This window comes from Numenius arquata, chromosome Z, assembly GCF_964106895.1.
Source record: "Numenius arquata chromosome Z, bNumArq3.hap1.1, whole genome shotgun sequence".
Lineage (NCBI taxonomy): Eukaryota > Metazoa > Chordata > Aves > Charadriiformes > Scolopacidae > Numenius > Numenius arquata.
Genome location: NC_133616.1, coordinates 52,481,050 through 52,506,400, shown reverse-complemented (window position 1 = coordinate 52,506,400; position 25,351 = coordinate 52,481,050). Strand labels below are relative to the sequence as shown.

Here is a 25,351-nt window from a genome sequence, read left to right as displayed (position 1 = left end):
TCCAAATGTCCAACTGCAGTTGGACAAAGTAGACAAGTAGACAAAGCAGACACTCTCCATCACCATGAGCAGCCCCTGCCTCCATGTCCTGCCCTCCCTGCCCTTGCTCACCTGGCTGCTCATCTGCTAGCACAGCCCTTTTTATAGCCATCCTGGGCTGGCAGTGTTACCAGCTGCTACTGCCAATCTTCTGCCTGCGGTGACACCACCATGACATCTGTGTACTGTTTGCTGGGTAAAAATTTGTCTGGGTGGCCAAGCTCTAAGAGTTGTGGTAAATGGAGTTAAATCCAGTTGGTGGCTGGTCACAAGCGGTGTTTGCCAGGGCTCAGTACTGGGGCCAGTTCTGATTAATATCTTTATCAGTCATCTGGATGAGAGAATTGATTACACCTTCAGTAAGTTTGTAGATGGCACCAAGTTGGGCACGAGTGTTGATCTGCTTGAGGGTAGAAAAGCTGTACAGAGAGATCTGCACAGGCTGGATCGATGGGCTGAGGCTGATTTTATGAGATCAACAAGGCCAAGCGCCAGGCCCTGCACTTGGGTCACGACAACCCCATGCAGCGTAACAGGCTTGGGGAAGAGTGGCTGGAAAGCTGCCTGGTGGGAAAATTGTGGGGGCACTGGGGGCACTCAGAAGAGTGCCGAAGTGGCCAAGAAGGCAAATAGTATACTGGCTTCTATCAGAAATTGTGGCAAGCAAGCCTAGGGAAGTGATTGTCCTGCTGTACTTGGCACTGGTGAGGCTGCACCTCAAATACTGCATCCAGTTTTGGGTCTCTTACTACAAGAAAGACATTGAGGTGCTGGAGTGTGTCCAAAGAATAGTAACAAAGTTGGTGAAGGGTCTAGAGCACAAGGCTTATGAGGAGCAGCTGAGGGAACTGGGTGGTTTAGTCTGGAGAAAAGGAGGCTAAGGGGAGATGGTATCACTTTCTACAAATACCTGAAAGGACGTTGTAGTGAGGTGGGTGTCAATGTTTTCTCACAAGTAACAAGTGATAGAATGAGAGGAAATGGCCTCAAGTTGTGCCAGGGGAGGTTTAGGATGGATATTAGGAAAATTTCTTCACCAAAAGGGTTATCAAGCTTTGGAACAGGCTGCCCAGGGAAGTAGAGTCTCCATCTCTGGAGGTATTTTAAAGATGTGTAGATGTGGCACTCTAGGGGCGTGTTTTAGGGGTGGACTTGGCAGTGTTAGGTTAACAGTTGGGTTTGATGATCTTAAAGATCCTGTAACATTTGGGTTAACAGATGATCTTAAGGGTTTTTTCCAGCCCAGATGATTCCATGAGCTTATGAAATATTTCTGCCTCTATCTCTGTGTAGGCTCTGGGCTGTATCCTGTACTTGCTGTGCTTTCGGCAACATCCATTTGAAGATGGAGCTAAACTTCGCATAGTCAATGGAAAATACGTCATCCCACAAAATGACACCCGCTATACTGTGTTTCATGATCTCATTCGTAAGTTTTCCAGTGTTATTTAATTTGGTGTCTTAATGGAAACACCTTATTTTTGACAGTATTGTATTACTGGTGATTAAATGTGTTTATGTGATGGTGAAAAAGGTTAACTGCAACAATTTATTGTTTTTTTTTTTTTTAAATTTTTAATTCATTATCAAGCAACTTCTTCATGGATACCTGTTACGGCAATTGTATTTGGATATGGATTTAGCAGTTGCTCCACTCTGTTCATGTTTGATTGCACTAGAGTGCACTGAAGGCATTACTAATCTCTGCTGGGAGAAAAGCTCTGAAGAGTTTCTGTTACATTGTCTGAATCTCCTTTTTTTTAGGCTTCACTTTGAAGGTGAACCCAGAGGAGAGATTGTCAATCACTGAACTTGTGAATCAACTGCAGGAGATTGCAGCAGCTAGGAATGTGAATCCTAAATCCCCCATCACAGAGGTAAATTGTCTCATAAGGAGTATTATTGATTAGGTCTCCTTTCTGTCCTCGCTTACCCAGGGAGTTTAGTAACAGCTATCAGAGCAGATCCCCTGTTCCTTAGTATCTTGAAAGTTTCATGCTAACTTGTTTTGAAATTCAATTGAATTGATCTGTGTCACTTGTAGGATCTTTGAAAACAAAATATACTTTTTAAAGCACAGAGCTTGCATGACATTAAAGGAAGCTAGTTGTAGTTCTTACTGCTTGTTGAAAAACTTCTCATGATCTTGGGTCATTCTTCAGTACGCAGGTGCTGTTTGACATGCTGCGTATGACTTGCACAGAAAAATCTAGTATAGAAGGCTCTGCCTATACTACATGTTTTTTTGTTTGATGCTTAATTTTTGCAATACTGTAAGTGAATCAGAATATCTTAACTTCCTGGCTTTCTCCTGAAGTTCAGCTTGCTTGTTCTCACCAAGTAAGAGTAATTTACAAAGCATAAGTTGGCTAAATTGGCAAGAAAATACTCATAGTGAGTATTAATCCCCTCAGCTCCTGGAACAAAATGGAGGCTATGGAAACAATGCTCAGCCTCGGACATCTGTGACCTCTGTTTCACAGAGTTCCAAGCCTGCAGGACAGCTGAACAATATGTACAATGCAGGTAAGTGCATCATCTTAGTGTAAAACCAATTGCATATTGTCTATATGGAAAAAAAAAAATTCTTTGGGGATTTTAGACATTTTGCACAAGTGCTAGCTATTTTACATTTATATCACTGTTTCTAACGTTTTATTTTTTCCAGGGTTTGGTTGTATGTTGGTAGATGCAAATGAATTTCTTAAGTTCACTGATGGGCAAGATAAAATTCTATTTCCTATATAAAATAATTGAAACTAAAATGCATTATTGACCTATAAACGTGGGAGAGTTGAAATAAGTGAACTAAAACTTGATGGAAGTGGCGGATACTATAAGCAATAATGTCCTTAGAACAAGAGCTATAGTGAAAGTGGTCTTCAGGTTATGACAAATAATAAAAATGGCTTATTTTAAACCCAAAACTTTCTGATTCAATGAGGCAACAATATTTGAAAGTGTTTCTTGTGTAACGTGGAGCATTTAAGAAGAGTTTAAATTTAAACTGTTAATCTTCTCAGAAGTGCTGTGTTTTAAGAGAAACCTTGTTACTTTATGGCAGAATTTGCTGAAGTCAGTATATATCCTGAGTTTGTGCACAATATTGGATCTTCGGTGTAAGAAAGTAACAGTTGTCTTTGCTTTCCAAGAACAACTACACAACTCCTCTTACATCAGATGTGTTATAATGTAAAATATAGCAGCCATTCTGTGGCTTTTGGTATAAATTTATGCTAAAATGGGCTTGTTGGTGTCTAATGGTTGAGGTAGTCCAAAAAAGAAATGCAGAAACAATTGCAGCGATTTCGACTATGGACCGCAGTGATTCATTAATGCTAAGGAGTCACTGACCTGACGTATTTATTTTAGCCTGCAAAAAGCCTGTATGAGGAAGAAATACTTCCATAAACCTCTGGGGTCCAGCTCTTCCCCACAAAAAAGGCTTTTGACCCCTGTGATAGTTTGAAGTGCATCTGACAGAGTGATCATAGTCTAAAGCTGTTTACTTAGTCACTTCCGAAAGACTCGTCTGACAGCCTCGAAGGGAAAAAGCAGCAGCCTAAACTTGGTTTATTGGCTATCCAATAATAGCCATAGCTGGAACTGCTGTGAGCCCAGTTTATCACGGGAGGATTGTGGAGGGAAGACTTCAGGATACGAATGCACTGTAGAATGTCACTGGTGAGGAGAAGTAGTTCTGGTTCCATCTGAGAAAAAACAGTAGTTGGACGAGCAGTACTAAATTGAGTCAACCAAACCCCGTCTCCAAAATGACATGATTAAAAGCTGACATACCCATACAATAGGTATTTCAGAGTTCATTCAGATGAAAATACTTGCACTTAATATAGTAAAGAAAATGAGAAGTTTGATAGGCTTATTTGCATCTAATTTCTTATTAAAAAGCAATTTCTGCACCCATCTTATATATCATATGTGAATATGGAACGTTTCAATTAATGTAGAAGATAACAAGGAAATATTTCATACTGTATTCAATTTTCCCTCCAGCTTGATATTTCTCACTTCATATTACTTATGAATTGCCAATGAGGAAAAGGATATTAATGTTCCAGGGAAGCTTTTAAAATTGGGTAATATTTATTGCAGTAATGTTATCTGTGTATCAATTTCTGTGGAAAAATCCAGCTTCCTAATAGGATTATAATAAAAAGGCTGGCTGGCCATCAGTTTCATGCAAGAATGAGTACTGTTTGTTGTATACAATCATAATAATAGGGATCTTGTGCTGGATGTTGTGCTTAACAAGTAACTTAATCATGCCAGCTGCTTTTGAAGCGCTGCATTAAAATGTCTCTACCAGGGGTGCTTAAGCAGATTTGCTAGTGATAAGCTGCACTTAGAGATTGATACAAAAAAAATACAGTATTTTGCTGCACTGGCAATAAGAAATAAATGCTTTACTTTCAGAAATTTTTTACCTTGTTTTCTCTTAAATGCAAACAGTCAATTAAACAATGTATTATGTAGTTTGCTAGTATTTCCTGACCTCAAGAAGTGCTGTTTTTTACATAGGTCATAGTTAAGGAGAATTTTAGAACTGTGAGCCTTACAGCAAGGCATAGACTGTATGTGCATTCACTTCCAGCTTTGTAGGCAGCTTGCTTTAGTATGGAGCCCATTGCAGGATATGACTTAAAGTACAATTATTTTTATTCAACTACTCTAGGCCTGACCGTTGCGGAATGTGACCAGACTTATGGAGGGTTCTTTGATATTCTGAGGGGTGGAACAGAGCGATTTTTCACTAATATTAAGGATACATCTTCTAAAGTTATCCAGTCTGTGGCCAAGTGAGTAAAAAAAAAAAAAAAAAACCCTAAAAAAAATTGTGCTGGTAAGAGTTCTAAATGAAGGGTCAGGAGCTTGCTCCAAAAGTGATCGAATTCAGCATATTTTTCCAAATATGAACTCTAATAGCTGGTAGGTAGCCCTGAGGTTTTATGAGTGATATTAATAGAAAAGTTACTTTAGCAATCATATACTAGAAATGAGAAGGTTGGGGGCAAAAGCCTGTCCATAAGTACTGCTTTCCCTGCTGTATTTTAGATACTGAAAGATTGGGAGAGATCAACAGATGGGGTCTGGAGCAGGGTGGAGAATTATGGAATAGGACTGTCATGGTTCAGAGTAAATGAATTCAGTTAACAGAGCCTCCATGAATAAGAGAGGAAGAAAAAAAGGAGTGGTGAAGGATACAAATACAGGGAATGGAGGTGATAACAACTACAGAGAAATAGTTTATAAGCTCTGCTGTCCGGTTTAGTTTTCAGGTGGAATTCTGTGCCCTCAAGGCAAAGTGAGAGGGTCTGCTCCTGCTCTGTTTGTCTTGTTTTCCCTGCATTATAGGGAAGAATACTCCTGTTTTGATGTATGTGTTCTCAGATACCTAGTGTGTGAGTATTTTTTTCAATCAGATTTTCAGTCCCATTCCAAACATCTCTAGTACTGCTGTATGATCAATATTTATCAATCTGTATGATTCGTACTTTCTTAAATCATAATAAAACTTTATGCAGTGTAAAAGTTTTTTCTTAATTCTATGAAGAGCAGGTAAGTCACTACTGAATACCATAACTGAACTAGAACCTCCTAAGGAATACTGAACCTTGTCCCTCACTGTAGAGTTTGTGGCCCTTTAATTGGGATACTCACTATGGCTTGTAACATCCACTGCTTGCAACTTTTTTTTTCTGTCACTGATTGTGATTTGTGTGTGGTGCTGCTCTATAATGTTTGTAATGATCTATAGGTCTTGCACCTCTACAGCTGTTTGCACTTACACTTTGTTTAAACTTCCTATGCATGGCTTCCAAAGGCCAGGTCTTACTTTTTAAAGGTCACAAAAGCTACGCAGCCTTGGTTTGTCCTTAAGCTTTCTAGAGAAGCAACTGGCACAATAGTATCAAACTTTTCACCCTGGGGAAACCACACTGATTCAAGAGGAAACAGAGATGTACAAGGGGAATGAACTGTGGCATGATGAAAAGCACTGGCTTGTTAGCAGCTTAGCAGAACTGTAGGAATTCTATGTATAAAGTAACATAAGGTACAACTTTTAGGCAGCTGCTTTCCATTTTATTTCTTTGACGTGTTTTCTTGCAGGCCTCTGTTCTTGATCTCCTCATACCTGCTACCTTCTGTGGAATTGATCTTCCTCTTCCCTCTTCTTCAGTCCTACTTCTGTTCCTTTTGTGATATGTTTTTAAATGAAATCTACTGTATGGTAAAACATAGAAATATTCTGTAGATTCATTGCCTTTGACAGCTCTACTATTTATAAACTCAAAGGTACTTAATTCTTGTCTAAAATTCTGCCGGTTTTGCTTAGATTTGAGTCTTGCAGCAGAGAAATTTCTTCCTTTGTGACAGATAACAAATTCTTCTCTGCCTTTTACAAAGTTATAAGCCCTAGTTTCCCTTGCCTATGTTCCTTTATTAGATCTTACTCTGATACTGTATTTTGATTTGTACACTACATGCTTCTAAAGTACTCCTGCACTCCACTTTCTTGCGTTCTTGTCTCCACGAGATGTTCTGGGTTTTTGTGCCTCCATCAGTCAGTTATGTTTGAAGAAGTTTCCTCTTCCTGCTCTTGCAAGCAGTTTCTTCCTTAAAGGCCACTGGAAATCTAATTACTTTTTTTAATTTCATCCTGTGCCATTTTGCTGTTTTCTAGTGGTGGATTAGGACTGTCTAAAATGACTTTTTTAATATGGAATGGATTATGCTGTGCCTGCACCTTGTTTTTATTTCCCTTATCTTACAGCTGTGTGTGGCTTTTTGCTTTGTGTGGTTCGCTTTGGTTCCATAATAAGTGTACTGTCCAAGGAATAAACCAGTAACTGTACAAACAGCTGCATCTGCAGAGCTCAACTAGCAGCTTCTGAAGTACAGGACAGTGAGTACTTGGTGTCTGAGAAGACTGTTCAGTTCACATGCTCTACTCTACAATTGTTTGTTTAGATTATGGTGAATGCCCAAAATAAGTCTTGCATCTGTCCTATTCTTAGAGTTGTTAGGATACTTATTTACTATTTAGTGTTCTGTGGCTGAACTGTACTCTTGGGCCTTTAGTTAAAATTCCTTTTTTGACAAAAATAGGAAAGCGTGGTTGAGATGGAACTTGAGGCTCTTGAGTCCTGCGTGGCCTTAAATTTGTGTGGAACATAAGGTACTGTTGTGTAATCCACTAAACTGCTTCAAACCTTATCTGGCATGACCATTTACTTTGTGGTAGTGTTTGAGCCTCTATCAGGAGTGCAAGTGCATGTCTTGTGGAACTTATTAGTCAGAAAAGCTCATTACTTTTACATCTTAGTTTGTATTAATTACAGAAAGTCACATGTGGGTATTTACTAGAATTGAGTAGCTTGTGAATGTAATTGTTTGACCTGGTTTTGGTGTGTAGCTCTTAACAGGTGGGAGTATTGTAATATCCAAATTAGGTCAACAAGCCACAGGCCTTTTCCAGCTAAAGGGGGCACCAGTACTTCTGTGGGCCCTGGTGAATTGACAGATAATTGTCAAACAGTGTTATGCTAAGTCCCAAGGTTCATCATGAGAAGATCAGTCCCTCACAGGTGTTTTGGACCAGGCTGATTGAATAAGCGTTTATACTTAGGTGACTTGTGCACATCCCCTCTGTTGACAGAGCATGTGAGACTGTCAGACTTTTGTTCATGCTTTGCTCTAACATAAACAAATCTTGGTTTTCTGAGGGATCCTCTGTCTTCATACAACTGCCTTTTTGTTTTCTTGTGTTATCTAAGTGAATTTGATCATTGGTTGGGGGGTGAAAGGAAGGGACGGAATGCACCCAGTGCCTGATTGTGCTAGTGGGAATCAGTTACTTTAGTACTGACTTTCCAGATTTTAACCAATACTGAAACAGAGACACTTTCCACCTATAACTTGCCAATATTCTTTAGTGGCCCTTAGTTCTGTAATTTTCATTCCTTGATAAGTCTGTTGTGTATTCTGAACCTTAACTGTATTTAACAATTCACTGAAACAGCAAAACATGAATTACTGTGAGCAATACTTAATGTTATGCTGGACCTAAGGTAGTCTCAGGTTCTTTAGCTTTTAACATTTCCTGTTCTTCTGAGAGTCCCACCACTGGGCTTATACATTCTTAAAATATTTATGCTTTAACCAAGCTGAAGTGTTAATTCTTTGTTTGCATCCACTAAAGGGCACATCTGTTTCTGTCATGGTCATTCGCTGCCTTTACAAACTTACGTTGTGGCTATAGCTGATACCATCAGGGATGTGAGAATACCTCTTTTACTCTTGCATACTTGACTGCCTTTCCAAAACTCTTCAACCAATACGAGAAGCAGACATTCTGGACAAACTAAAATGTCTCTTCCTTGTCATGCATTTTCCTCGCCCCTATCCCGGTTTACAGTAAAACAGAACCAATTTTCTTTTCGGTAATTTTATTTTTCAGTTAAGTCTCTTCTAACTCTGAAACTAATGGCATATTCTTCAGACAGTGTCTCCTTCCACAGTGATAATGCCTGATGCTTATAGTGAATACCAAGGAATTGTATGCAGAGGGGCTCTTGCTTATACATATTGCTGTAACAACCAAGGCCAGCTAACTTTGTTATATGCCCTGTTGGGGTTCAGAGATGGAAAAGGGTAGAGAGGTTGCACCTGTGGGGAGGAGCAGACAGGACAAGTGACCCAAAACTGACCAACAGGGTATTCCGTCTCATCTGACCCACACTCAGTATAAAAGCTGAGGGGTCTAAGGGGTCAGCCTGTTTCTTCAGTGGTCGGCATCTGGGGAGCTCTGTCTGTTCATGTGCCTTTATCCTGATCTGTGTGTTCCTGACTCCAGATCCGAATCCAGTTCCCATCCATCACTGAGTCCATGTGGGTCTTTCCCATTGCCTGCTTGTGATGTGTTCATCATCCTGGGAATTCAATATTGGTTGTGTATATATTGTATATATTTTGTAATTTTCTTGTTAATATTACTATATTTTCATTTTCTTATTATATTATTAATATTTCATTAAAGTAGTTCAGTTTCTTTTTCAACCCATAAGTTCTCTCTTCCTCTCATTGTGTCTCCTCTGAAGAGAGAGAGGTTAAAGAGACCATTTGTTGTTCCTTTGATGGCCAGCCTAGCCCAAACCACAACAGATTTATTGGTGCCCAACATGGGGCATGACCAGGGCTCTGACAGGTAGCCTGGGTAGTTCAAATTCTGGCTTGCTCAGTTGAGAGGGTATAGAATTTTTCCCTTGAGAGTCGTGAGGGGCTGGAAATTAAAACAGTAGCTCACATCGTGTCATTCTTAAGCAAAATGTTACATCGTGCTTTTATAGGGCTTTGTTAAGAGCTATTTGATGCAGTGCTGCTGAATTTAAGCAGTCCTCATGTTGGAGTCTGTCATCTCTGTCATCTCATTAGTCTGAGAATTAGTCTGTCACCTCATCTCTCTCTTTCCTACTTACCATTGCTTTTCTGAATTGTGAAGTTGTTTCCTTTATCTGCAGACAGACTTCTTTCTCACTGAATCTGAACTACAGTGGAAGAATTAGTGTTTTGTAGTTGCTACAAAAATTAATTTGTTTTCTTCTCTTCCATAGCAGCCTTTATCTTAATTCAAATTTTGGTTTCTTGTGATTAAGTCTGAAAACTAAAACACATCTCACAGGCTACTAGGAACAGGAGAGTGAGTGAGAGCCATGTTCATTGTCCCCCAGGCCACCTCACTTGCTGGTGACACAGTCTCCATTCAGATTCAGGTCAGGCGGAAACAGTTTATGGCTACATGAGAGAGAACACAGAGCAACAGAGGTTCAGCCCTCTACTGATAAAAACTGACCCAGAAGAAAGTACTAGGGTGTATGCGCACTTAGAACAGATACGGAGTGCTCTGTGAAGGGCCCTGATATGGCAGAGCAGCACCTGCATAGAAGGGAATTTAGTTCCAGGAGATGTACCCATGTAAGCCTGGTAACTCAGTCTGCAGCTGTGTGGCCTCAACGTACCTCTGTTCAGCTTGTCCATCTCTCGCTTGTGATGCTGCTGTGCACTTGACCAGCTGTAATGTTGATTGAGGTCTGTATCCATACAGGTTTCAGGTGCCCTCCCAAAAAGCATGTATAAATGTTTTAAGTATCCAGTCTTCACTGGTATTGAAAACAGCATGCAAAACATGATCAATTTGTTTTGCTTTGTCAGAACAGTCTCTTTCAGTGAAGAGATTATGATGTAGTAATGTAGTGAACAGTTAGCTGCCTTTCATCACTAGTTTTCTTTGTTGTAAGGTAATTTTGTGTCTGGTTTGATGCTGCATTAATGTTTTATTATGAATAATGTTGTTGCACTAGGCAGTTGAATGATTAATTCAGTTTTATGAAGCAAAACCAAGTGGGAACAGGTTGATGTGAATTTCAGTGCTGCATTTCTTCCTGGCTTTTAAAAAATAAACTGCAAAAATGGTGGTATTCAGCTAATGAATAGGTATTTTTCTACTCTTATGAGTGTAGAGATGTCTGGGGGAGATTGCTTAGTGTAAGAGCATTATTTAACTGGAGATAACATTTTGTGTGTTCACATTGTAGCTGTGCTGGTTAGTCTGTCATTCTTTATTCTTTCCCATCTTCAGCTGTTAGTAATACCGGGTTACTATGCACTGTTGTAGAATTTTGTGCTATATGCTAATTTGTTTATTTTGTGAATTTAATTGTTAATTTTAATGTAATTGCTTTTAACTTCATTTGCTGGAAGGATCTTTTGTTTAATATTAGTTATTGTCTTTAAGTGCAGCTGTTCTCTGGCAAGATTGAAAAATGAGAATTCATATCTTACTTGCTGTATTTCCCACTAGAGTTGTCATTGAAAGGCCTTGAAGTAGCCTGGTATCATCAGAGAAGTGACTAAATATTGGTATCATAACATACTTTCCTGTTTAGCTTGATTAGACCCTTAAAAAGCACACTGAATTTTCCATATGGGTCACAAGCCAGAAACCCTCCATGCAGTCTCTTGATTTGTTTGCATGTTCTTCTACTCTTATCACCTGCCAGCAACATTGCTATGTAAATGAAACTTCGACAGTTAACATGAAAGGAAAGACCTTATTCCTGATTTTTAATTACAGGTTTATATCTTGAAATGTGTAAGAATGCTTACCAGTGTGAGGAATATGCATTTTTTTCACCTTCTTGCCTTTTAAAGAAATCTCAGTTACCAGTCTGATGTGAAACACTCCACTAAAAACAGAGGACCTTGTGTTCATGTCTTACTACTGAAATAGCTCTGAAATCTTCAGAATAAAGTTCAAGGAATAGTGATTAAAGGACAAGGTCACATGTTTTAGGAGACTTGTGTTGATTTTGCGGTTAAGGAGCTACATTTTAATTAAGACCGCACAAATATTCTGAAGCTTTTTTCAGTTGTAACAGGCATACAGATTTTTTTTTTTTTACTGGAAACCAGCAAGCTTGACTTGGCTGTGCTCTATTATTGACATACCAAGCTGCACTGTTTCAGCAATGCGTGTGTGTGAGACCCATGCTGCTAATAACGTTGCATTTTAATTTAGACAAATGTAAAAAGCAAAGCTGAATTTAGTGATGTTGCTAGTTAATAGTTAATATCTGAAAGTGTTCCCTGAATCCCTGAAAGAATTCCCTGAATATCTGAAAGGGCATGGGTGTGAGGACTGTTGGGTTTTTGCTCTTAACAGTTCTGTGCTTTTTTCAAGTTGCTGCTAAACCTTAGTGTTACAGCACTGAAGAGATAATGGTTCTTTGTTCTCAGGTTATTGTATTAAGTGGTTCTTCCTATTAAAGTTGGTATCATTAGAATGATCTGCATCATTCTGGTTTTCTTACTTGAAGGTGGTGGGTGTAAGCAACAAATAACATTTGACACTTCTCAATCCTATAAAGACTATGCTTATCACTAATCTCAGTAAGAAATCATGATTAGCTCTGAATGTAAATTTCTGCCTTAATTTGGCTGCAGCAGTGTTACCACTTGTGCTATGTGATGAAGTTATGCCCTTCCAAAGGTGCAGGTAATTTTGAAATAGTGTTTATTTGGCCATTTTGTCTACCTCCTTATGCAAGATTTTTCAAGGCTGAGTTTTTTAGTGCTTTGTTTAGTGAGACTCTCAAATTCCTTGTGGTCATTTCAATTTCTCTTGAGACTGTGGGTCATTATCACTGTTAGGACACTGATAAATACTGTTTAATGTCCTTGCTTTCAGAACAGTTGTTCTTGCCTTATCCTCCTCCCAGTCCTTGTAATTCAATAATCTTTTAATTAATCCCTCCAGTGTCCTTCACATTTACTAGCAAGTAGTAAGGAATCAAAGCATAATTTTCTCTCTTGACATTTCAAAATTTGAGTGCAGTATCCTAGGTCTGCTCTTTCAAGCAGTGTCTTCAAACTTTGTAGTGATATAAAAGTTTTGCTTTAATAGTGCCTCTGCATTCCTTAAACATGCATCATAATCTTGTGATGACACTGATATTCTGGAGATAATATGCTGCTGGCTTAAGTTAGAGATGTCTAAACCAAATTCTGTAGGTGAGGTTTGTTCTTATTTTGCCAACTGGGAGTGCAGATTTACGTGATTGTACTCAAGGGTGTTGGCCTGCACTGGGGCTCTTCAGTCTTTTTCTCGAGCTTTTTTTGTCCTGCTACATAGCAGATACCCTAGAAGCAAAAAAAAAAAAAAAAGTGGTCTTAAAATAGTAGATTTTTGGCATAATGTGGGTGATTAGGGAGAGATGAAGGGGAATGGACCTAAATAAAAAAAAAAATCACTGGGAGATTATTTTTCAAATAGACTGCTCTTTAAAATGGTGCACAATATGAGAAAGAGATGAGTAATGGTTAATGCTTTGCTTACTATGGGAGTTTTGGAAGTGAATTTTTGGAGGAATGATTTAAATGAGGAAAGGTACCCTCTATTCGTAAGAAATCCAGAAATAGGGCAGCATGGCTGTCGTGGCCAGGTGGTAACATGCCAGAGTTACATCATTTAAAATGTAAAATTTCAATAAATGGTCTTCATTTTAAGCATTATTATGCCCTCTGTTAAAGATGTTACGGCATCCTTACTAGGCTTTCAAACTGTTACTGACAATAAACGTTTTTCACTAAGAGCAGGGGCTAGAAGAATGAGTTAAACATTGAAGACATCTGTACAAAATCCCCAGAGATACTTCTGTTGCAACTGATGTAAATAGCTGTTCAACTAAAATGTTTATTCTGAAAACCTTGAAGTGTGAGGTAACAAGCCTCAGATGGAAGAAATGAAACATTATTCATGGTGGTGGGTGTACCCTGAGAGACCTGGGTTTTAAATTTACAGCTTAAATGGTTTTATTTCCTGGTATTAACTCTTATGTGGTCTGTTTCAGTTATGCAAAAGGAGACTTGGATATATCATACATCACTTCCAGAATTGCTGGTATGGTAGTTATGTCTGTCTTAAGAATAATTTCTGATTGTTCTTAATATGTGAAAAAAGTGAATACTTCACCTGGTGTTTGTTGTTCTGTCTTCAGTGATGTCCTTTCCAGCTGAAGGTGTAGAATCTGCCATCAAAAATAACATAGAAGATGTGCGATTATGTCTGGACTCTAAACATCCTGGCCACTATGCTGTGTACAATCTCTCTCCAAGAACATACAGGCCTTCAAGATTCCATAATAGGGTGTGTATAGTTTTTTGTGCATTTCTGTAAAAGGTCTTTCAGCACAATGTCTTGATTATACCGTCAGCTTTTTATTGAGAAATACATTAAAGTAGGCTGCATAATCAAAAAGATGACAAAAGAGTAAGTACATACAGAAGATCAAAGCATAACCTATATTCTGCTTATCTTTGCTTTCAATCCAAACTTAACTGATTAAAGACTAATATTTAATCCTACTGACTAAAGTCTGTGTTTCTGAGGCTAGTGATATCTTTGAAAACATGTACGGGTACCGTCCGTGTTTCAGATTTAAATGGAGAATACTTAACATGATTAAAACTTACTAAAATTTCAATTTCTCCTACATTCAGAGAGAATGTACATACATCCTTTATCAAAGGTAATACTCCTTTGGTGACTGATTTGCACAACCTATTTACTTGATTTTCTCCTTGTCCTGCTTCATAATGTTTGACTCCCATATGGCTCAGCCCTAGCTGACTGTTTGTTGCCACTGCCTGAAATACTGGTATAGCTTAGCTGAGCTCTGCTAGCCTTTCTGCCTGTTTCCCTGATACTAGGATGAAGACAATTGCCTACTTAAGTAACAAGGTAGTGAGGACAGCTTGTTAGGTGCTGTGGTACTGGACTTCAGCTCCTAAATTCACCTCAGCTGTCCTGTAAGTAGCTCAACAGTGGAGACTTGTTACTAGTTGTGAGTTGTGTCTAGCGCTGGCCACATTAAACCTCACCTCAGTCTGTAGTGATCATGCCCATTCACCATAAAACTGACTGCCTACAGGAGAGTCTAGAAGAAATATTTGTTACAGGAAACCCCTTTTGGGCCTTAGCCTGCTGAGCAACTCTTAGCATTATTTCAGTTATCCAAGTTCACTTAGACTGAGGTATGTTTAATGTACTGTGTCTAGTGCTTGTCACTTTCTTCCTTTTAAACTTCTAGACAATCAATTTCTTTATCTGCATATGGTTCATATGAGGTTTAGGCAGAGGCTGTTCAGCATGGAAGGCAAAGCTTAAACATGCGGGGAACGTCAGCAGGTACCTCAACACAAAATCTTCAGCAATGCTTTTTAGCACAAGGTTGCTGGAAAGCCCACTGTGGCTAACATAGTGAACTGATTTATTCCATACCTTACAAAGCTGTCAATCTCAATTTGGGGAATGATAAATTCTGTGACTGGCAAATTATTTACCCTGGGCATGTTTCTTTGGGCAAGTCTGAAGTGACTATACACTGATAGTCTGACATATACACTGATGCATTGGTACTGTGAACGGTAATATGAGCACAGCTAAATCTACCAGTGATCTGGAACTTTTCTGGTTTACATTTATCTTTTTGACATTCATTTTGTCTTACAATCTTTGTTTTGCTGGGAAGTAATAGTAATACAATAACATTGTATGTTCTTGCCCACTTTATTGGCTGGGAGTATTTAGGAAGTTTCTACAAAACATTGTTTTCTGTTTTAAAAACAAAACAAGGCAGCTATTTTACTTGGAAAACAAACTCTTTAGATCTATTGGGGAAAATTTCCCTGTCGATCTTTGAAATCCAGCTGCACAATGAGCAATACTAACTGACTTAACTCCATTATTCAGTGCTGGGTGAGAGCAGCCAGGTTGGAATCTAAAGAAGTTTAGTTTTTCTTCAGTGCCTGCAAAAGATGATTATGGCAAGCCTTAAACTTGATCAGATGAGAACAGCTTCTGAAATTCTTAATTCTGATGCTTTGCTTAGTAGGTATTTATGAAATTATATATTCTTGCTTTCTTGCTGTATGCTATCTGTATGGAATTTTTATAAATTTCTTTAATCTTGCTTAAAGTTACTGGTAGTTTTGAAGTCTTCTCTGCTAGTTTTGAGTCGTACTTGGAATAGATTGCTCAAAGGTTGTGCACTCTCTATCATTCTGCTAATGATCAGAATATTTTGATGGTAAAAACATAGCCAAAGGAAAAGAAGGTAATGTTGTATGATATGCTTCTTGTAACAAAACTAGTGTTTGAGCAGAAAGTAAACAGTGAGTCAGAAAAAAATCCAGTTCTTGCTTTTTTTGAATACACCTTGTTTTCTGATTTGTAGCTGTAATGCTTTCACTACTATTGTAATGTCTGAGATGTACTGAAGCCCACATTGAATCCCGTGGTGAACAGGAATATAAAGGACTGCTTGCCTTTGCTTTTATTCGTTCAGTGGTGACTTTGTGTAAGCTTTTGCTAACAAAAGAACATTCAGTTTAAATCTCTTGCACAGTGACACTTTTTCTGAAACTGCCCTGTTTTATTAAATTAAAATACTAGAATACAGGAAAAAGCTGTAGGAGACTTTGTATGTGAGATTGTTTTTGTGGCAAGCTCAAGAAAGAAGTCTGAAAGAAACAATCTCATTGAGAATTTTTTGTGATACTCAGTCAGTTGAGGTAATTAATCTCAAAATAACCCTTGCAGTCTTTTATCTGGGTAAGAAAACATGTTGCTGATAGCAAACTTGGTCTTCCACGTTCAGCAATTGTGATCCTGGCTAAAAAGAAATAGAAAAAACTTGCTTTGTAAGTTGTTTCCTTGGTCCTGGCAGAACATCTGTTCTTTAGGTGTTGCATGTTTTCACACATTGCATTCTTACTGGATAGCTGATTTTAAGAATATAGACTCTCAGGAGTGAAGCTGATTATTTAGTAGTGTTTTGTAGCACTAATTGCAGAAGGAATATTACTTAAATGTTGAGGCTCGTTGAATAAAGAACAAATGTAAAAGCAAACCAAATTTTTCTGTTTTTTTTTTTTTTGCATAAGAATATGTACACAAGTTGAAAGCTGTTTTACTTTATTCCTTGCTCTAAGAAAATTTCACATAGTACTGACAGTTCTGAGTTGCTGATACTTCTAGTGCAGCAGGCTATAGACAGGGGCGGAGTTATATTGTGCTTTGTTCTATAAAGTGGTGCTTATGCTGTAAGACTACTTTTCTTGAGTGTCTTGCTTAATTTCTACCTGAAGGTGGCATTAAAATGTAAAATTGTCTTGTATATGCACATCCTTTGCTATGCGAATTATCTGACTGTAATCTTGTTTCTCACCTCTGCTGTCTGTCTTGTTTCAGGTTTCTGAATGTGGCTGGCCAGCAAGACGAGCACCAAATCTTCAGAATCTTTATAGTATATGCAAGAACATGCATTTATGGCTGAAACAGGACCAGAAAAACGTTTGCATTGTGCACTGCCTTGTAAGAAATTGGTTTAAATCTGAAGTGCTTTGCTCAATTCAGCTTTCAATTTTGAATAAGGATGCTAATATCCACTCAATTTGTGAATGTTACTAGCTTTCTTTACTCTGAGGCCTGGGGGCAATTCTATCCTTCTATGTCTTTATGAAAATTACTTGCATAAATTTTCTCCTTAGTATTAGTTACAATTAGGCAAATTATTTGGGTAATGTAGCCCTCTCTAACTTGGATGTAACATAGAAGGGAGTATACAGAGGGATTAAAGCAAAGTAGCCTTTCAGAGAAAGAATCTGCCCTACTATTTCAGTGTTCACACTATTTTTTTGTTCCTGTTTTTGGAGTGACAGCTGGATGTACACTGCATTTCCCCCTGTCCATTTAGAATGTATTCTGTATCAGCAGAATTGCAGAAACTGACTATGAGACTTGTGGTGGAACTTGCTTTTGCTGGCAGCAGATTGCTATGGCAGGAGAACTCATGATAAAGAACAACCTCGTGTCAAACATGGTGGGGGGAAATGAATTTAAAGAATAATTACTATGTTCAAGCTTTGAAAACATGAGGTTACTGTTATGTTTGTGTAAGAGAATTGCATGAGACATTTTAAATTCTTATTTTCCTGCACAGTAAAAAGAGAAACACGACAGTTGTTACAATGCATATGATGCTGCTGGAAAGCATTCAAAAATAGTCCTTTGATATGGTATAGTAGTCTATAATGGAATATCACTATCAGAGTCTTAAAAGATGATTTTTTTTTTTTAATCTGGCAAAGTGCACTGCCTTAAACAGAGTTTTGCAAGATCACTTAATGCCAGCTCCTGAAAACCGATTGGATTTTCGTGGCTGCTGTGAGGTTAGGAATCTAATTCTATATTAAAGTGGTACTTACAGTATCTCAGGATCGCATGATACTGAGAAGTGATCACATGATAGGAGCAGTTTTTGTAACATCTTTCCCTTGAAGTGTTTCTTTTAAGGTTTTTAACTCATTCCTTTTTCTCGGGTGCATGGGAAACTTGTATATATATATAAATATATATATATGGCTGTGTGTTAGATGTGGTGCCAAGAGCAGACACCAGAACTACTAGAGATGAATGACAGCTGCAACATGGTCTTGAATTCATCTAGTTGGAAATTTTTGGAGATATAAAAGTTAGGAAATTAGGTTGAAAAGAATTCTTTGTCTGGTAGAGATAGAATGTTTTAGACTAAAGCACTTTCTTAGATAACAAAACATGAAAATTGCTTCTTGTGAAGGTGAAATTGCTTCTAGGTGGCCAGTATTCAGAACTAGGTAGGGCTTTCCTGGTCTTTTGATCTTTATTGTAGAGGTTTGCAATAATGGAGTGAATAGTTAAATTTTTACACTGTAATTTGAGTGATGCAGTTGAGAACAAGCCATTGAAAACAAGGTTTAAATGGCAGCTCCCCGCTTCAGCTACAGTTGAGTCTGGACTGGCAATGACTGAGATCTGCATTTAACTGGCATCCCATTCTGTTGATATCACAAGACTGTAGCAGGCATGCCAGAGGCTGGAGTAACTCCTAGACATCTGCAATAACCACTTTTCTCTGTGTAATTATTTGAGGCCACGTTGTGATGGTCATCCTTGAAAACTTGGACAGCTTTAAGAAGGTGTGAGTACAAGATCATCTTGGTGGAACTTAATGGCAAAGAGACTTGCAACTGCAGCTCTTTCAGTGTGATTAAGCGTTACTTCAGATAGCTGTATTTGACATGTGTTTAAATGAGCCAAGTTAAGATAATTATAGGCACACTAAGAAAAGTTACATTTAATTTATTTTATAAAGGTTATTTCTTTTTAGAATAGTTTAGACACAAAACTCCTCCAGCTTTTTGAGTCTTTGGGACAAACATGCTCAAAATCTAGCTTTTTCCAGTCATTGTTTTTTATTGCTGCCTTAATGTTTTTTTTTTATGCCTAGGGATTGTTTATTTTTGTAGCCAAGATTCATCATCCTTGTAAAAACATACAGGGAAAATTTGAAATTCTTACTGTCTCATCTCTGGATTGGAATGTTTCTTTTGCTTCCATTCTGCAACTTTTGAAGCTGCTTTCTGAAATGCAAAGTTCTGTTATCAGATTTACTCAGTAATGAGTGAGATGTTCTTGGTTTTGAATGCTGTATTTCTGGTTGTAAAGTGGTCTTCAAAGTCTTGTAAAGTTGTCCTCTGACTTTATGCCACAGTTGCAAAGGGTTTGCTGTGGCTTGCTTGCTCACCTCTTTGTACAATGATTTTTCTCGCCTTGGTGTGGTGCTTTAATTTGGAAGGGACTTTGTAATGCAAGTGTACGTAAGTCACTGCTTGTCATGCTAATCAATGTTGTTTCATTCTGCCCTTGTATTCATTAATGTTTTGCCCTGAGTGTATGCATCTGGGGGTAGGAACCACGGGTTTTTTTCCCATCAGTTTGAAATTTAACTAGAGGGTCCAGCCCATAGAATCGTAGACTAGTTTAGTTCAGTAACTTCTGGAAATCATTGGCCTTGCTAGTTACACCAGCAGCAGTAATACTGATTTGCTGAACTGCTCTTTAAAGATCTGGCTCTTATGGTGCTCACAGACCTTCTTTTCATTGGTCTAAGTAATGATTAGAAGAGACGCCTAGCTTTGGAAGAAATGCCTGTTAAAACAAGTTGAAGAAAAAACCTCTCCTCCTTCCACACTTCACAAACTACTACAAAAAAATTTCTTCCGTGTTGTTAGCAGAAAAACTTGAGAGGTCCTGTTCTGCCAACCACTACCTCTTCTGAATCCTCAGCCTATTATATGGTAGGGATGAATCTGGGATGTGTGTAGCTGTGGTCCCTGCAGAAGGAGGTTCAGTGTTTTAATTTCCTTGTCTTAGTTTCATGGCAAGCTATTAATCTTATGCAGTTTTAGTCAGAAGACTAAAGAGTTTAGTGTGGCTTAGCTCTTCTGAATCTCTGGACTTGTTTTGTAGCAGAATTCCATGGTTATCAGCCGATAGTAGCACTGAACTGGTGTTTCAGGTAGCAGCAAGGAATAAGGTAATAAACTGAAAATTTCAAATAGTGTTAAGCTAAAGCAATTATTCACATTTGAGGTGGCAGACATGTAATTTCTTTTGTGTGAAAATCAAATGAAAACATTTCATTCAGATACTTCAAATCTAATGATTGCACTAGACCTTGGATTTCATTGTATTAAATAAGGAGATAACATGTTTTTCAGTAACTTCTGTAATGCTTTTTCTGCTAGGTTTAATAGCAAAGTTACAATTAATTATTTTTTTTTTTTGTAGGATGGAAGAGCGGCATCTGCTGTTGTAGTTTGTTCTTTTCTGTGTTTCTGTCGTCTCTTCACTACTGCTGAAGCTGCAGTTTATATGTTCAGTATGAAACGCTGTCCTCCTGGCATTTGGCCTTCTCATAAAAGGTACGGTATTAGTCTGTGGGGTATTGTTGAAGCAAGTAGTTACACAATTGTGAATATGCTACTGTTTTTACAAGATTCTTTTTGGGAAGGAAAACTATTTCAATAGGATCTATGTTTGAACAGCAGAATACTTTAGAATACGTGGAAAAATGGATGTATCATAATTGGAAATACTTGGAAAAACGGATGTATCACAATTGGAGATAGTTGTTCTGAATTTTGTGAGCCTTGAAGTTACTCATGATGTTCTTATCAAAAGTGAGTCAAGTATGACCTGTAGTGAAGAAATGTTAGGAGTGAAAACAAGGTTATGCAGTGCTTTTGAATGCTCTCAGGTATAAAATCCTCTTCTGTGTGTATTAACACTTACTCCATGTTTACTAGTTTATTACAATACTGTGTGAGAGCATTGCAAGTTCTGTGGAAAGACCAATAATGCTTTCTGTTAACCTTTCCTGTTTAGGTAAGAATGCCATCTGCTTTTTAAAAGAGTGACTTTCATATACTTTGACAATTGTTTTAAACTAATCATTTGATTTAATTTGGTAAATCTTTCAGCAATAGAGTCTCAGTAGCAAGTGACACCGCTAGTAAGGGTGTTTCCTACAAAACCAGTTAGATTTAGAAAGGTGAGAAGTAAGGATTAGTTATGTATAAATGACAGATTTGCTTCGAGTATATGTAATTGGTCCTCTACAAGATAATTTATATTAATGAGGCTAAATGCAAAGCCTTTAGGAAGCTTTGAGCTAGTAGCTTCAGAGCTGCTGTGCAACTTGGATCCATTATGTGCAAGATACAAAATAGTTCTCCTAGTCTGAACCCTAGTTTGGCCTCTGGAAAGAATGGCTAGTTTGTTTTACAAGGGAATATATGTAAAGCTACAGACCTAAGGCATTGTTGCAAGTTGTCTGGAAGATGGGACCCGGGTGCAGATGACTTCGTATGCAGTGCTGTATTCAGTTTTCTGGGCGGTATATTTTTCTGTTATGATGCAGCCACTGGGCTTTTGTATAGAAATTGTTGCTGTTCTTAAATTGAGAGGCTAGCTAGTGATCATAAATATTTCTCCATGTTTCTATTTCATTTTACTTTTGTGAAATTCTGCTTGCTGGAAGAGCTGATAAGCATCCCCAGTATTTTATTGTTACCTTGTCCGCAGTGGGGGGATATGAACCGAAGTTAACTCACCTGTGTGTTCACCCATTTTTAGAGTTCTCTGGCTAAATGAGTATCTTCTGGTTTTGGCAGATACATTGAATACATGTGTGACATGATGGCTGAAGAACCCATTATTCCTCACAGCAAGCCCATCCTTGTCAGATCAATCATCATGACTCCAGTTCCTCTTTTTAGTAAGCAGCGTAATGGCTGCAGGCCTTTTTGTGAAGTTTATGTGGGAGATGAGAGAGTAACCACCACCTCCCAGGAGTATGATAAAATGAAGTAAGTCCAGGTTATGATTTATTCTGAAATGACATGTTATGTTTCTCTAGACTAACTTAAATATGAAGTCTTTACTGTGAGGAGAAGGCATGGTTTTGCACGTGCCAGTTGAGCAAAAAGCTACTTTAACACATGGAACAGCTCCTCTGTCCCCTTTAGCTGATCTTGAAAGAGAAATGTGGTTATGATAGCAGCTTTGATCTGTTTCTGCAGAAAGTGGGGCTGATGGTGGGGTGGCACAGTGGGCACTGGGAAGCAGAGGTGAGCAAGATCCTCCTTCCTCTCACTCCAGGTGGTATAAACTGGGGAGATTGATCCCTGGTGTACAGGTACTGAACTGAACATCGTGTTCAAATCATGGAAACATTAAGGATCCCCCAGGCACAGCAGCTGTAAGGGGAGTGCTTATCAGCCCCTGTACAGCTATGGTGTCTGCTGTTGTAATGCAGCACAGGAATTGCAAATGGTACCAGCAGTACTGGGTGTGGATAGTCACAGACAGAGGAAAGATAAGAGAATACCAAAGTCCTTCTAGCTTTCTTACAAATCCAAGCCCCATAAGGAGTTTAGTGAATTTGAAGAGAACAGGAACAGAGACAGCTGTGGGGTGCTATAATAACATTTCCCCCTCTTTTTCTCTTCTGCTGTCTCTCAGTGGGAGTCCTAACATATCACAGCAGCTCAGCTATAGTTCTCTCTGCATCTTTCTTTGGAACAGCTTTCTTCTTAATATTGTCTCTCTTGCATTTTCCAGCAGCTCCTTGAAGACATGTTTCTCCCATATTTGATTTGAGAACTGTGGGTCTAAATATATCTGTTGCTCTGCTATAGGCAACTGTTAATCTTGTTCTTCTTAGAGCAGCTTTTGAGTTTTAATTATTTAGAGTGGATTCTTTCTCCATAATAAGAATTTGAAACAGATTTTCATGGGTTACTATTATAGACCTTGCAGAAACAAAACTAAACATAAAGTAATATACTGTTTTAAAAAAATGAGATTAAATGTTATGCCATTGTTTTTTTTTTCTTCAGGGAGTTTAAAATTGAAGATGGGAAAGCAGTAATTCCACTAGGCATAACAGTCCAGGGAGATGTTCTCATTGTAATCTATCATGCCAGATCAACACTAGGAGGCCGCCTACAAGCCAAGGTAATGATATATTTAACAGCCTACATGGAGGAGTTGCTTTTTTCTTGTTGCAGTTTTGTATTATACTTGTATTTGTGATCTCATTAAATACATGACTTTATTTGCTGTTCTTCAAAGAAATATGTGGGGTTTTCATGTACTTGGGAATTCAGCCTTTTCTAGCCTAATAAATATGTCTATTCTTAATGCTCTGCATGTAGATGCTTTGGTAAGTGTTTCTGGAAATTACTTCAGTAGTGATAGTTATTATATTTTCATGGAAAGCCTCTAGCTGTTTTTTTGAGGCAGTGACTGTTACCTGTTCAGTTGCACGACAAGCCAGAACTTCTTAATTCTGTACACACGAACTGGAACCCAAGGGAAAATACTACTCAATAGAAAAGTGGAATTCCAGGGAATTCCTGTACAAAACAGGCTGGAAAAACTCCTGTGTACCCTTTTGTACCCTATCTCTAGAGCCAGGTTGAGTTTTTATAACCGATTTTTCTTACTGGTCTTTGTTCTCCTAGGGAGAATGTATGTTTCCTTTTTTAATTCAACTATGGATGCAAATGTATTGCAAGATCATAAAAAACTTGCTAATAAAGCCTATCTTCAAATTTAAAAAATAGGTATTGTTCTTTTTTTCCTCCAGATGAGTAACCCAAATTAAACTTGGAGATCCATGTAAAAGATAGGGATGGGGTAGTGCAAAGTTTAGGATAACTTGGAGCATTGTGCAAATTGATCCAGGGGTTCTGCAGACAGTTTCCATACGTTTGGGGGAAACAAACATATTCATACATATCTACTATTACTGAAATAATTTATTTTCCCTATGTTTTTTCTACTTTGTGTGTAGGAAGGTGAGTATCAAATCTTGTCATGTTGCAGAGGTTTCAGACTTTCTTAATGTCCCCATAGTGCTACAGGCCAGATCTTCCAGATCATCCTAAAACTGAAAGCTCAGTGAAATGATTCTCTAATGTACAAAAATAACTAGTATATGGTTCAAGATCATCAGTGAAGAAGGCATACAAGTGGGGAAAATTCAGCCAAAGTTAGCTTATACTCCTTGTGTAATCTTAGTTTCACTGATAATAGGGTTTTTTTGATGTGGTTTCTCTGGCATTTATTCACTGGTCAGAAAAGATTAGAATTTTCTCATCCATCTGCTATAACACATGATACAGCAACAGTGTTTGTGATGATCCTGGTTTGGAGCTTTGATGGAGCAATATTGAATGTGTCCTTAGTTTTATGTACTCTGCCCCCGGAAGCTCTTTGCAGAACTCTTAAGGAGATGAACCACTGCATTTCAATATTGCTGTTAAGTGCCTAGAGCTGGGCATTGTGGTTGTCTCCCACTTGCTCACAGTTAATCTGAGAGAGAATTTAGTTTATTTTCTAGGAAATGTCTTGCTTACCAAGGGATTAAGAAAACTGATTTAATAGGGTGTTCAGGTTTTTATATGTAGTTCAATGTAGGGATGGATGGATCAGAGGAGCTCTCTCCAGCGTGTCCATGGGTCTTGTACTGAGGAGCCCAGCACTGGACACAGGACTCCAGATGTGGCCTCACCAGTGCTGGATAGAGGGGAAAGACCACCTCCCTTAACCTGCTGGCAATGCTTTGCCTGTTACTTGACTTCTGGTTACGATGTTCAATAAATGCTCACTTACAAGGAAAGCTTTCATAATTCAGTTTTATTATATCATATTTACTGGACTATTACTGCATTACTTGTGTTGTAAAGGACTGGCAAGACTATCCCACGTGTGCTGTATCTAAAGCCGGGGAAAAGATACATTGTGGATTTATCAAGTTTGCTCTAATTTGGATTTGTGCAAGACCAGGAGCTACATGAATCTTCTATAGTAGCATTTTCTGGATTCTCACGTATGCTGATCAGGCAGGGAAAGTAGTTTTTCCCATCAGCAAAAGAAAGAGGTGGGAAAGTTGAATGGTTATAGTGAATCAGTTTGGAAAAGCTCTATAATTCCATCTGGCATGAATGGTTGACTTGAAGTTGCACAGGGAAAAGAACTCTTTGCATGTCTTATGAAGTATCCATTTAGATGTGCTACATTTAAAACTCTTCTGAATGGACTCCTTTATATATGACATATATTTCTTGATTAGTGTATTGCACAATGAGTTTTTCTATGTCCATTATTCAGAAAAGTAATAAAGGTCCTGCAGTTTCAGCCTCTAGAACAGGGTCTAGAAATATTTAGTAGATTCTGATAGTCTGTTTGAGGTTATAGTAACAGATTTATTTATGTTCTGTCTTAAACTGCATTTAATTCTTTCAAGGTAAAGTATACATGGAATTAAACTGAAATGGTAGCAAA

At 38.2% G+C, this 25,351-nt stretch overlaps 1 protein-coding gene across 1 annotated transcript in view; it reads left to right on the top strand.

Moving 5' to 3' along the window:
* Positions 1–25,351, top strand: part of GAK (cyclin G associated kinase) — a 65,517-nt gene that overhangs the window by 23,997 nt on the left and 16,169 nt on the right. The window contains exons 8-17 of the mRNA XM_074165802.1: positions 1,333–1,468; positions 1,804–1,916; positions 2,454–2,565; positions 4,733–4,856; positions 13,467–13,516; positions 13,614–13,762; positions 16,868–16,990; positions 20,288–20,421; positions 21,673–21,867; positions 22,900–23,017. Coding sequence (XP_074021903.1) covers positions 1,333–1,468; positions 1,804–1,916; positions 2,454–2,565; positions 4,733–4,856; positions 13,467–13,516; positions 13,614–13,762; positions 16,868–16,990; positions 20,288–20,421; positions 21,673–21,867; positions 22,900–23,017 — 1,254 coding nt within the window. The remainder of the gene's footprint in view (positions 1–1,332; positions 1,469–1,803; positions 1,917–2,453; positions 2,566–4,732; positions 4,857–13,466; positions 13,517–13,613; positions 13,763–16,867; positions 16,991–20,287; positions 20,422–21,672; positions 21,868–22,899; positions 23,018–25,351) is intronic.